Raw genomic sequence first — 13,739 nt, 5'->3', positions numbered from 1 at the left:
GGCATATTTCTGAGTAAGTGGGCCTTTATTTGATCTGAAAAGTGATCTCCGTTTTTCAGGAGGTCAAAATAAGAGCATTTGGTATTGGTTTTATACCGAGTTTAGATCGTGACCGATTGACGAAGAGAGATCATAGTATCGTGCATTCTACCAGTTGCAGTTCTTGCCCCCATCCCAATAACAACGCCACGCACATCACGTTTAGCAACACAGCGTGACACTGCACTTATTGATCATCTCTAATTATTATTTGCATGCGTTTTAAAGCATTGCCTGTTAAACTTTTTATTCACTCTGGTCCGAGATACGCTTTTCTGAGCGCGTACACCCGGAGCGTGTCACACAGCGTGCGAGGTCTGAACGGTTCTCCTTCAAGTCTTATTGTGTGTAAACTGTTGAATACAAGGTAAAAATAAACAGTCGTTTATTATCTTAAGTGAATGTAAAAAGTTCGGATGCGTGTCAGTATATAGAATGTATTCGGTCTTAAAGTGACAGCATAATAAACCTGCTGTCACCTGTGTCATTAATATGTCAAACAACAAAAGACAACGAGAAAATCACTCACTGCTCTTGACTGAATAACTTTAGCAGCTTTAATAAGAATCAGTGTATATTTCATTCATACAGTGAAGTCTTTGTAGTGTTTTATTTTCATATTTGTTTATTCAATTTCTTAAATGATACTGTCAAATACACCTACGGTAGCTGTAAAAAATTAAAGTAGCCTACTGTTTATTTCATTTGTATCTTAAATTTGTATTTGTCCTATTATTTGTAATTTGCATATTTATTCTTATTTTTAATAACAAAGATACAATAAAATAAAGTGAAATCATATTTTGGCTGTATCGCCCACCCCTACTTTGGCCTAAATGGTCCGTGACTTTATCATCTTGTAAGGCTAAAAAAAATTAACTAGGGAAATTAGTTCGGCTGTACTGTTCAGTAACTTGCAAAACAGTCTTAAAACCAACATGAAAAAGAACCATGATAAGATCGTCATCCTGCCTGAAAAAAAAAAAAAAATATATATATATATATATATATATATATATATATATATATTTATTTGCCATATCGCCCACCCCAATCATCAGCTGAAAGAACAAGCTATTTCATTTTAATTAAAGATTGCAAAGACATTTTTTTATATATATTCAAAATAAGACCAAAAAGGTATATTAATAATAAAAAAATGGTTAAATTTTGATTTCATGTTGACTTTTCAGGTAAAGAAAATCTATAAAATTTTAATATAGGGCTACAACCAGTGATTTTTCCACTTTTATCTTTATCTGTAGTTAAAACACAGGTGAAATTCTACATGCCAACAATGGTTTAGCTTTCAAGTCTAACTCATATTCAGGTAATAAAACTATGCCATTACTATTAAAATACCTTAAATACATTGGATGGTCACATTGTAGCAAACCCCAAACAGTCCATGCCTTCACTATACTATTAGTAAGACACAAATAAAATAAAAATACTAAATAAATAACGCTAAAACCAGAGCTCAAACACATACGTCTAGAGCGTGGACGGCTTGTGCCGTTCCTCTTGCCTTTTACACTATCTAGACTCCAAAAATCGACCTCATGTAAACAGTTTTTGAAATGACACTATCAGCTTTGTGCAAGTTAGAGCACTGTGCGTTGTTAGTCTCTTTTGGACCATAAAGTAGTAATCTGGCAGCTTTGTAACATGCTATACTTAAAAGCATGAAGCATGCCTCCACATAGCACATCATCTGGACAGTCAAACTTACATAATGTATTCACACAGTTTTCAAATACATTATGGAAAATGATTGATCGCATCAGGGTTTGGTACAGCTGTGATCATGATTTAACTTTAGGTCCCATAGAAGATGAAAGCATGAATTCACTGACAATGGATCTCCACAGCTATTTTGTGCTAAAGGCAATAGCCTATGGAGTGCATTACCTACTCTCTCACCAAAAGTTAACACCGCTAGCGAAGAGCATGAAAAGGTGCTGCTAGCCTGCTAGTTTAACATTGAAGTTGCTATAAATTGCAATACTTCTGTCTAAAAGTTTAACCTTTCAACTCTATGATTCACATTTGCTTGCGCAGATCTGCGTCCAAGTCACATTTGGAAAAATAAACCTTTAATTTATAGCATACTAATGAACAACCTTACAAGAACCTTTCAAGAACACACTAAAGTTTGACGAGAGTTTCTACTCTGTCTTGGTCATTTCATCAGTGAGTTCAGCCATGATGTCATGCAGCCAAATGTCCCGTTCTTCTTGTGAAGTGTCCACCAAGAATATCACCACCTTACGGTCCCAGGGCTGTGACGCCTCCTGCACCGATTCCAGCTGAGCTACCAGGGGCTTCTTCTCAACATGGTTCCTGAACACAATGGAGGCTTCCTCCGACCACTGCCTGGGTTTCACACCTGGAAAGATCAGACACACTTTTAGATCTACTGCACTCTGGTTTTGTTTCATAACAGAATGTAAAAAGTCATAGTTGAATTTCTCAAAGTACATGCATGAAAACAAGGAGCAGTAACTTCTGATGTGAGCTCTTATATGAGTCAGGGACTTTGACAAGCCTCTTTGGAAACAGGAGTGATAGTCCAAACAGTACACAGTCTGTTAAGTACTTTGGTAAGTGGCCTGAATTTGGAAAAGATACATTTATACTCAGTCAACTCTCTACAAAAGCGATTCCCTTTCTCCTTCTAGTGTTGTTCTCCATTGGCTCCTTTTATCTTGCCAGGTGTCTTTTATTTCACTCATTCAGTTTAAAAGAAACTAGCTTGATTACACTTTTGAAAACTAACTTTTTTTTATTATTATTTATATACTCTAGTTGAATAGTTTGGGGTCAGTAAGATCTTTTAATGTTTCTGAAGAAGTCTCACCGAGACTGCTTTTTAAAAAATCTAGAATACAGTAAAAAAAATATATATTGTGAAATGTTTTTTTCAATTTAAAATACATTTTAAAATATATTGAAATTATAACGATACCTGTATTTTCACTGCATTTGTAAATTTGTTCAAAAAAATTCAAAAGAATTCAAGAAATCAAAAGAATATGAATCATTTTAGTTGGCTTAATTTGCTTAGTAAATATATATTTCCTTCAGTTGTTTTCATTCTTAATTAAGCCTGCTAAAATGTATTGTATGAGCTTCTGTTACTTTCACTGTTTGTTCATTCTATTGCTCTATCATATTTTATCTTTCACTTAATAGCACAGCACATATTTAGAGCAGCTCCAGCAGGGCTCAGTGCTGAGGACTGGGTCAGTGGTACAAATGTTTAGACACCAGTGAAACATCACAATTCTCTATTACAATTTTGATACTACAGCAAACACTACTAGCCTAATTAATAGACAAGCAGTCAGTAATAAAATAAGAACAAATAATCAAATTTCAAATAGCACAAACAAATACAATAGAACAAAGAAGGGTAAATTAATTATATTCAGTTATTACAAATGAAATAAACAGTGTTTTGGGGCTTTTTCAGGTAGGTCTAACAGTAGTTTTCAGGTACAGAAATGTGAATAAAGTAATCAAATGTGAAATAATACTGTATAAATTAAATATCGATTAATCTTTATAAAGTTACAAAAGTCATTCAGTCAAAAGCAGTGAGTGATTACTTTGTCTTTTGTACTTTGATTAACAGTGGCAGCAGGTTTATTAGGCTGCTGTCCCTTTAAGACTGAATGCACGGATCCAATATAGCCTGCCCAACTGTACATGCACTTTCTTTGTTTACGTTATATAACCGACTATGTTTACCGGGATACTCGCCAAGATGGACGTTTTACATAATTTTGTGTGAATTTGTCCGTTCAAGCGCAAGACGCGAAAAGATAATTTAATTTGCGCGCTGTCTGAGGCAGCTTTCAGGGATGTTTGCGTTCATGAAACTTCTTGACCTGCAAACATCCTGTTATAATCGAGGGAACCACTCGTTATACATAAATCACGTAACAGTTCATGTTTTACTTACATATACAATTTAGTTTTAATCCAAATAAGGTGCTGAGTGCAATCAGCAATCAATCGCTCTCTCTCTCTCTCTCTCGTCAGTTAACATTAGTAATACATGCATCGTTTTACTGTCTTTTCCATTTACATATCCGACCGAACTACAGACTTTCCACTGATGTCTGTGGAAAAGGGATTCACTCAACATCTGTGCCGCTGCGGATTCAATCCACTGCAAGTTTTTTCGCTTAGCAGCTCCACAGCTATATAGGTGTTACTATATTTTGTTTATTATTACACTAATTAGATACATTTACTTTATAGACAGTCTTCTCTTTTATCCCCATTATACTCTCTGTTGTCTGTGTTTCTTTGTCTGGACACAAACACTAAACACATGCTCCGGGTATCGGTTGTTGTTATTGGAGCATTTTAACAAGTACAAGTATATACACACACACACACACACAGCCTTTTCTCATCATTAGAGCTTATTGAATATTGTTGAAGGAACATTTACAGGAACTGCATGGGATCATGGAAAAAAGTATCTTCTGAATGGATAATGGATAGTTGGGTTTTGAGAGCTAAAACAGCCTTTTCAGTAAATGAAAGAGAAATGAAGTGACAGGAAATGAAGTGTACCAGCCAGCTGAGCAGTGATGGCCTGGAAGGGGAGCTGGCAGAACTCCTGGGTGAGGGGCCGGAGCTGGGTCCCGCTCACCAGCTCGTGTTTGCCATAGTCCAGCTGAAACACTGAGACCAGACCATTGGTCAGAACTCCTTTCACCAATACACGGTACCAGCTGCAGAATGAAACGGAGGATGAGTGGTCAGTCACATGACCTCACAAAACACTTGAAATACCCCATGTCTCTCTGCGCAGGGTTTACATCAGACTTTATGCTGGTAGTCTACCTAGACCAGGGGTGTCCAGCCTAGGACAGTTTAGCTCTAGCCCAAATTAAAGTCACCATGAAATCAAAACTGACAGTTCTTATGTTTTTATGTAATATTGCAGAATTTATTCAAAATGATTTATCCATGCACATCATTCTTTTTTTAAATTCATGTGCCCTAGTAATCGTTAAACAAAATAACTTCCCCTCCCTCTTGCAACGACTTCTCTACTCTGATGATGTGTTTTACTACTGCCGTGAGGGCGGAACAAACTGTCACTCACTTGACATCACAGCAATCGCAAACCACAATGGTCCAATCCAATCAATTCCCGATGGACAAAATAAAATCCTGCCCTACATTTTTTTCTTGTTCGTGAAGCCGTTTTACGCGATAAAAGACTATTTCCGTTTCATACCGACTTTAAATACACTTGAACCAGGATCACTTTTAGGCATGTAGGAACTCTACAGGAAAGTTGCCCATCAGGACCGGACACCCCTGACCTAGACATGCACACAAATGCAGACACTTACTTATTTTCCACCTTGGCAGCGCAAACCTGGTTCTTCTCCACTTTAAACGGTTTCTCCTCCATCTTATTATAATGCAGAATCATCTCCCCCATCAAAACCACCAGTTTGTACATATCCTGCCATGGCTGTAGCACAAAGTGGCCAGGATGGCACGCCACTGACACAAACACGTCCATATTCTGCCCAATCTCAGGCAACTCCAGCAGTGGTGGAAGAGCCAGCTGTTTAGGCGGAGAGCCTGGAGGTGTGCCCTGGCTCCCCAGCGGTGATGACATCTTCTTGGGTGTGTGTGAGGCTTTATCAGTGCTGAGGCTGGAGGCCTGGATGGTGGCATGGATTGTCGGGGCGTTGAGGGCTTTTGAAGGCCCACGGCTGCTTAAGAAAACATCCTTCTGGTGGTTCCACAGATCAGAGTCGGCCAGCTGTTGGTTTAAACTGCAGCTTGTGTCAATGAAGTTCTTGCTGGTGAAAAGATAAACATGAGCGAGACGTTTGTTCTCATCCACTTTAGTGATCTAGAAAAAAAAGCATTAAGTGTTTTTAGTGCGTCTTTTCTGCAGTTTTTTTAGGTGTCATTGCAGCAATGCACATTACTTTGAGCGGCCAGATATATTATACAGTCCTAAACACGACAAACCATCATCTTCAAACTGCCAATCCTACATTTAGTCAAGGTTCCTGATTCATGAGCTGCTTGTTTCCGCCACTGAATAAAAAATAAAAAAGGTAATTGCGACTTTTATTCTCACAGATTTTTTTTTTTTTTCTCGTAATTGCTAGTTATAAAGTCAGAAAAGCGAGATATTTGAAGATGTTTGTGAGATATCACAATTGTTATAAAGTCCGATTCTGAGGAAAAAGATTCTCAGAATTGCGAGTTTCTCGCAAATTTGACTTTATAAATCACAAAAAGTTGCAATTATATTTTAATTTTTTTGTTCTGTGGCAGAAATTTCCATGCGTCATGAATGCAGTAACCCACTTACATATCTCTTCATGTCAGTGTTGTTATTGTTAACTAAAACCATTAAAAATATTTTTTATGTAATTAATTGAAATGGAAATAAATAGAAATATTAGATACTTAAAGTCCCCCTGTAGTCAATAATTGTATCCTTCAAAACTAATCTTTGATCATCAATATGACATATTTAAACAAAAATTCTTCATGCCTTAAAATATCTTGAATGTAACTCTACACCCTTGCCTCATTTAGTATACGCGGTTATGAATATGCAAATTAGCCCTGCCTCCACGCACTCACACCCGCTCAGAGATCCACTCGTTGATGATCACACATTGACGTGATTGGTTACAAGGTAGTTTGTGACATCAGAAACACCAGCGATTTCAAACCGCATTTTTGAGACTGTCTTTGGTTCGCTGCAGTTTTAAGGAGAAAATACTCAGCAATGGTGCTGACTAATGGATTTGCACATGGTTTGTCTTAAAGCATTTTAAAAACACCTCATAGACATATAAACAACATTAAAAGCTGGATTTTCACCACAGGGAGATTTTAAAACTTAAAAACTTAAACAAAAATTAGAAATGTTGCCATGGGAACTAACTGAAATAAATATGTTTAAGTTCAAGTACTAAAATGAAATAAAACTAAAATAAAACAAATGTATTAAAGCTATATATATATATAAATATATATATATATATATATATACTGTAATATATAGATTTGTGTTTTCTAAAATATCTATACATCTTGTATATTTTGTTTTGTGGGAAAGTACTTTGTAAAAGCAGCTTGACACCTTTTTTTAACACATTTTTCCTTTACTGGAATTTGCCTCAATTTTATGCTTGTATCTTAAGTGCAAATAAAGTGAGATGAAATGTAAATGTGAAAACAGAGCGGCATTAATATTTAACTGGCCTTCAAACTGCAGTCACTGCAGTGGAGAACCGTGTCTCTCAGCCACTGCACAGCATCAGGAGTCCATGAGCCTCCACCCACCGGCAGATCTGCCAAACAACACTTCAGTGCCTGCAGAGGGACAAACATATAGCGAAAGAGGCAGACAAACAAGCTCACATATTAATGACCTAACAATTAAACTATAAATTCACTCACAAATTACAACTCTGTCATCTTTTACTCACCCTAATTTCGCTCCAAACCAGTCTGATTCATACTTATAGAAAAATGTCTATGCTGCTATTTTTTCATACAATGAAAGTGAATGCTGTTCATGGACAGCCGTGTATAATATGAGAAAGAAGCAGTCTGGACATTCTGCCGAACATAAAGTCATATTTCGGAACGACACGAGTAAATGAGTGTGTATATGATGACATTTTGAGGTCAAATATCCTTTTAAAATACAAAATGACTGTTTACAAACAAGCTACTCTCCTTCAGGCACTTAGTTCAAATGTAACTAAAAATAACCCAAAACTGCTGGCACAAACCACTACACTTGTTAACTTCTCTTTGTCGTCATTAGCTGTTGTCTGACCTGGGTCGGGGTGGTTATGAGGTCACGCAGTAAAGAAGGGGGGATCTCTCTCAACTCAATGACCTCTACCGACGCTTGGACGCCTACATCCACAAACAAGATGTCCAGCACCCGGCTGCCGTGCAGGTTAGTTATCTAGGACAAAACCACAGTGGACACAGTTATCAGGAATGATATTTGAGGGAAGTTTAAAGAGATCAGCTCAGATTATTTCAACAATAATTATAATTTTCAATAAAGGAACCAGACAGTGATTTAGTGAATTTAAATTTAAGCTGCGCTCACATTCATAATATGTTGGAATTACTATAATCAGGAGATCACTGACTCTGTCTTTGTCAAACTCATAATTACAGGTAGGAAACTCATAATTTTATGAACTTCTCTCGCTTGACCATTACGCCATCATGCAACTAACAAAATTATAGTGGCTTCAATAATTAAAAGATTAGTAGTTTTCTATTTTTATGTTTGATAAATGTTTATGTTTAAATAAAACATTTTAGTTGAATTTTGTGTAATTTTCTTTAAAAAAATCTTACTGACCCCAAATATTTGAAAGGTATATTATAAGAGATTAATTTATGCACTAATGCAGAGTCAGCTAAATCTCTGAATTGTCATCTCACAATGTCAGTAATTCCGACACAATGTGAAAGCAGCATTCCTGATGCATGAGGGAACAATTCCATTTACAGTGAGATTTACTTACAGAATTGCAGTAGCCCTTAACTGTTTAAACTCTGGTCTTGTTAAAAATAATAATAATAATAAATAAATAAATAAATAAATATATATATATATATTTTTTTTTTTTTTTTTTTTTTTCTTCACTCTGGAATTGACAGCAGACTCACCTCCACCCGGGACCATTTGCCTTTAAATCGAGCCAAACAGTTTTTGCCACAGAAAGGTCGTGAAACCAGTGACTCTGATGTGACCTTTCATAGGGAAAAAGATACGTGAGCATATCCTGTCTGCCATACAACAGGAGGATACATATCATAAAAATGGGCATCGCACTTCTCTACAGTGTGCTGATATGCAATATACTGCAGTAAACAATGAACAATTACTATTTAAAACAATTTGATATATACATTGTTATGTGTTCTATCACACAATCTGTGCCAGCAGGTACTGTAACTGTTTACTAGGGATTATGTACTTGACGCCTGCTAATCCCATAATCCCAATCTGTCTGTTTTGTCCTCCTATGAAGAAGTCCCTAGCAACATATTTGAAGCTACACATATGGAGATTATGCTTGTTGCAATTGTGTTACCTGGGAATGGAAGTAGTTTTCAGTCTTCTCCAGAATTTCATTGAGTTTAGTCAGGCCTCTGGAGGGCACCTGACAGTAGATCGTCCCGTCTGAACAAACGCTGGTCACACTCACATTCATATAGGCACTGTTCACCTACGACAGAATACGAATACCGGTATATGTTATTTAAATGTTAAAATGTGTAAAAAAAATTTTGTATGATTATGAAAGAAATGAATACTAATAAATATGAATGAATACTGAATAATTTATTCAGCAAAGTTGCATTAAATTGATCAAAAGTGACAGTATAGACACTTGTAATGTTACAAAAGTAGAATGTAAAAAAAAAAAAAACGGTTTTCACAAAAATATTTAGCAGCACAAATGTTTTCAACATAGATAAATAACAAGAACTGTTTCTTGAGCACCAAATCAGAATATTAGAATGATTTCTGAAGGATCATGTGACACTGAAGACTGGAGTAAGGATGCTGAAAATTCAGCTTACAAAGTCCTTGGTAAAATGTCCACACACACACACACACACACACACACACACACACACACACACACACACACACACACACACACACACACACACACACACACACACACACACACACACACACACACACACACAATGTCTCTTTTCTGCATTCTCTAGTTTGCTTCCCAATCTAGTTGTCTAATAAACCAGGCACTGTGTATTACTATTATTGTTGGCTCTTTGATGAATTGCTTTGAAATATTTGGAATTGCTTTGGTTAAAATTGTCTGCTAAATATATCACAGGAATACATTTTATTTTAAACGTATACAATTGTAATAATATTTCACAATATTACTGTTTTGATCAAATAAATGCAGCCGGTGAGCATAAGAGGCTTCTTTCAAAAACATTAACAAATCTTACTAACCCCAAATGTTTTAATTGGTAGTGTATTGATTATACAGCAGATCCAGTCCTCAAATTTGATTGGCCAAATGTCTTTCCAAAAGTGCTGATATAATTGGTATAAGCACTATTGTAGTATAAGTACTGTATGACAATATTTTCAAGCTTTTTGTACATGCCAGCACAGTATATTTTGGATAAGACTGTTTCATTGATTGTAATATCACACTTCTATTTTTGGTTACCTTTAAGGGACTCTCTAAGGATCTGTCTTGCAGAGCTTTCATACAGGCAGCATTGATGTTGATATCATCGTCTTGTGATGTGTCATACAGCACCACCAGAGGCACTTCCTCGTGCTCTAATATCTCAGCCAATAAGATCTTGCCAGTGGCCATGGACTCAAACCTCTTCAGTACTGCCTGCTCATGACTGAATGACTCCAAGCCTGAAACATTAATATAACGGCAACATTTGACATCAAATGTGAAACTATTTTGTCACAGGGAGTTCTGAATGCAAATCTTACCTGCCAGTTTACATTTGGTGGCTTGGAAAGGCAATCTATAAAACTTTTCATGTAACTCAAATAGTTTGCTCTTGCTGATGACTTCGGAAAAGCCATGATCCACGTAGTACACCTGTTTAAACATCAACATACAAGTGCAGTAATAATTATTAACAGAGTATTACCTTATTTATGACAAAGATACAAATTTCTCAGATCAAAACAGCCTCAGTTCTTCACCAGAAAACCATAACAATTCACTATAAACGGCACTAGACCAGTGGTTCTCACCCAGGGGACCGGGACCCACTGGGGGGGTCAGCAAAATTTCAAGGGGGCTACTAGATAGCTTAAAATGATTTTTAATAAGACAAAAACAAGATTTTAAATAAGCTAAAACAGCTAAAAATCAAGATGAAATACCTCAACAACTGTCTCTCAGAATTTTAAAAAGTATGACTTCTAGACCTGGAAGTCATGGAAATTATTTGAAAACAAGCAGCTTTGTCATTTCCTCAGAAATACCCAAAATATCTTATATGGGGGTCCTCTGAATATTGTCTAGGACAATAGGAAGCTGTGGAGTTAAAAAGGTTGAGAACCACTACACTATACTACAATACTCAGTTGTGATCTTCAATAACGCACCTTGACCTTGTCGGCTATGACCTCACACACTTGTGCCCGTATGATCTCCTCCTCTTCCTCAGCACGTGCAGCAGTCAGCTGACCTGGTAATGGTGAGGTCAGAACCATCTTGGTGATGTCCTGCCCATAGAACTCTCTCATTTCATCTTCTAACTTCTCCTGCGCCTTGGAGTAACCTTCACCTATGTACCTACATATAAACACACACACACACACACACACACACACACACACACACTTTACAACAGTACGTACAACAGTGGCCGCCAACTTTTACAGTTCCCAAACATATTTTTTTCTCCCCAGGTTTTCCAAAAATTCTAAGCTCTGATCCAATCCAACCTCTTCTGAGATTAATCGAAACATTATTACCAATTTGATTTGAAGCAGAAAAGTGGTTTTTTTTTATTGAGGAACCAAACTGTGGCACTCTGTTTACTGCCAAAATGCTAAATTTTAACAATGGCATCGGTTTTCTAGTTCTATATAAGATTTATCAAGACATGCCAAGGGTCACACCTCTCATGAACTGCTTAAGGATTGTGACCTTAAAACGCACCTAAGAATGACGCTGTTTGTGTCACTTGCTTCAACCACCAGGACAGAAGGGTACTCCTCTCTAGGGATGACAAGAGGAGGAACAGTCTGGCTGCTCAAACGGAGCTCTGTTGTCTCTTTCGTCTCTGAGCCAGACAATCCCGACTGGTTACGGTTCTCATCCTCCACTACTTTTGCATACAGAATTGCTCTTTTGGGGTTGTCTGGCATGGGGTAGTCAATCGTGCATATATCTGAAAGCAGGGTGAGGTGGTCCAGCACAAACTCTGGTAGCTTACATTTATATGTGTCCTGATATAGTTTAGGCAGAGCGTGGGCCCACAGACCACTACTGTATTTCAAGAGCAGCTCTCCAAGCTTCTGCTTGAGGTCCGCGGATAGAGCCTTGGGGGACGCCGGAGAGCTTGATTTGGCGGTGGAAGATGGTCTTTGAATCTGAGGTTTTTTGTGATGAGATGGGGATTTGTCATGTGTGGAGGGTGTAGCAGCACTATGTGGAGTAATCTGGCTAGTTTCTTTAGCAGGGTACAGAAGCAACTCTTGAGGTTTGCTGCTGCATGGTTTCTCAACCTGTAAACCAAACAAAAAGACAGCATTATTATACTACACAGTATAACTAACTACACAGAGCTAATTTATTATAATTAATGTTTGGTTTTTTTTGCCCTCTTATAATGTTACGTTAGATGAGCTTTTTGAGCCAAAATAGTCAAATAATTTTTCCTGACCTTTTTCCATTCTCTCTCTGACCCCAAAATAGGTAGTAAATAGTAGTAAGTGCTAATCACAGCCAGGATCAACAACAGAACAAGGAAATGTGGGATTTGGATTACTGGGTTTGGATTTCTGATTTCAAAATGATGTTTTTGAGTCTTGGGACGTTTTCAGACCTGTAGATAGTTTGCTGTGCACTGTCTCCTTTATTCGGTTTACATGTTATGTTAAAGGCAACATTTCAGAGTGTCTCTAAATGTGTTTATGCAGACTAGCTGTCAATACATATGCACATATACAGTATAAATGTAAATAAGCCTTGATTCCCACTTTACAGCCCTATTCGGACAGACTAGTTTAACATGGAGAGGTGGGGTAAAGTAATAATTACCAGAGCTTCTCAGTGATTTTAGTGCCATCCGAATGTGCCATCTCAGTAATCTTTACAGACAATGTCAGTAAAGATTATGGCGACTTTTACCTTCAGTAAAAAGGTCCGGAAAAATGACCTCAGGTAGCCTAATACTAATCCCGTGCGAATAGACCTGCTGTAAATATGTCCGTAAATATTTTGTCATTTCATGTTTAAAAGTAGTTTCCTGTGGTTTTTCGAGTATGGAGACACTTGAAAAAGCATTCAGTTGCGTCTAGACGCTGGGACAAGTCTAGCAAAACTCAAGTTTTGTGTCTGTGTGTTTTCCACATACCATTAAGATCAGAAAGAAGATTGAAAGCACTTGTTAGAGGCACGAAACATCTTTTAGCGTAGGTAAGTGCCTATTACCAACACAATCCAATCTGAAGTTAATTAATATGACGTTCGACCGGACATAACTGTTTTATATAAATATAGGTTATATGTGTTTGCTCACGTGATATCAGGAAGCAACGTAATACACACATGACGACATGAGGGTGACTGCGGTGCGTAAATCGAGTTACCCCTCCCACTTCTGCTAGTTTTACTGAGATATCTTATCCTGTGCAAATTAAGCCCTATTCGCACGGGATTAGTATTACCCCTGGCCCTCTGTAACTAAGAAATTACTCCCTGACGTCTGTGTTTTTGGTGGCTCATTCACACGGGCAAATAAATGTTCGTAATTCCCTTGAGTTTACGGACTTTACAGCATGCGCCCACCCATTCACACTTCACTAGCTGAACGTGCTGAAACGAAGATCGCGCTGCAGTATTGCAATTCAAAAAAAGAACTTATTTAAAACCAATTTATTAGAGAAATATATGATATAT

General features: G+C 37.2%; 1 protein-coding gene across 2 annotated transcripts in view; it reads right to left on the bottom strand.

Moving 5' to 3' along the window:
• Nucleotides 1-582: 582 nt before the first annotated feature.
• The window catches only part of tdrd7b (tudor domain containing 7 b), a 28,137-nt gene continuing 14,980 nt past the window's right edge, over nt 583-13,739 (bottom strand). For both annotated transcript variants that reach the window (XM_082151652.1, XM_082151653.1), the window contains 11 exons: nt 11,775-12,343; nt 11,216-11,405; nt 10,589-10,700; nt 10,305-10,507; nt 9,180-9,314; nt 8,752-8,835; nt 7,895-8,029; nt 7,312-7,422; nt 5,421-5,935; nt 4,630-4,790; nt 583-2,428 (listed from right to left, as the gene is read on the bottom strand). In XM_082151652.1, the coding sequence (XP_082007778.1) occupies nt 2,208-2,428; nt 4,630-4,790; nt 5,421-5,935; nt 7,312-7,422; nt 7,895-8,029; nt 8,752-8,835; nt 9,180-9,314; nt 10,305-10,507; nt 10,589-10,700; nt 11,216-11,405; nt 11,775-12,343 (2,436 nt within the window). In that variant the 3' untranslated portion in view covers nt 583-2,207. The remainder of the gene's footprint in view (nt 2,429-4,629; nt 4,791-5,420; nt 5,936-7,311; nt 7,423-7,894; nt 8,030-8,751; nt 8,836-9,179; nt 9,315-10,304; nt 10,508-10,588; nt 10,701-11,215; nt 11,406-11,774; nt 12,344-13,739) is intronic.

The sequence above is a fragment of the Leuciscus leuciscus genome (genome assembly GCF_965113295.1).
Source record: "Leuciscus leuciscus genome assembly, chromosome: 2".
Lineage (NCBI taxonomy): Eukaryota > Metazoa > Chordata > Actinopteri > Cypriniformes > Leuciscidae > Leuciscus > Leuciscus leuciscus.
This window is presented reverse-complemented; position numbering and strand designations above follow the sequence as displayed.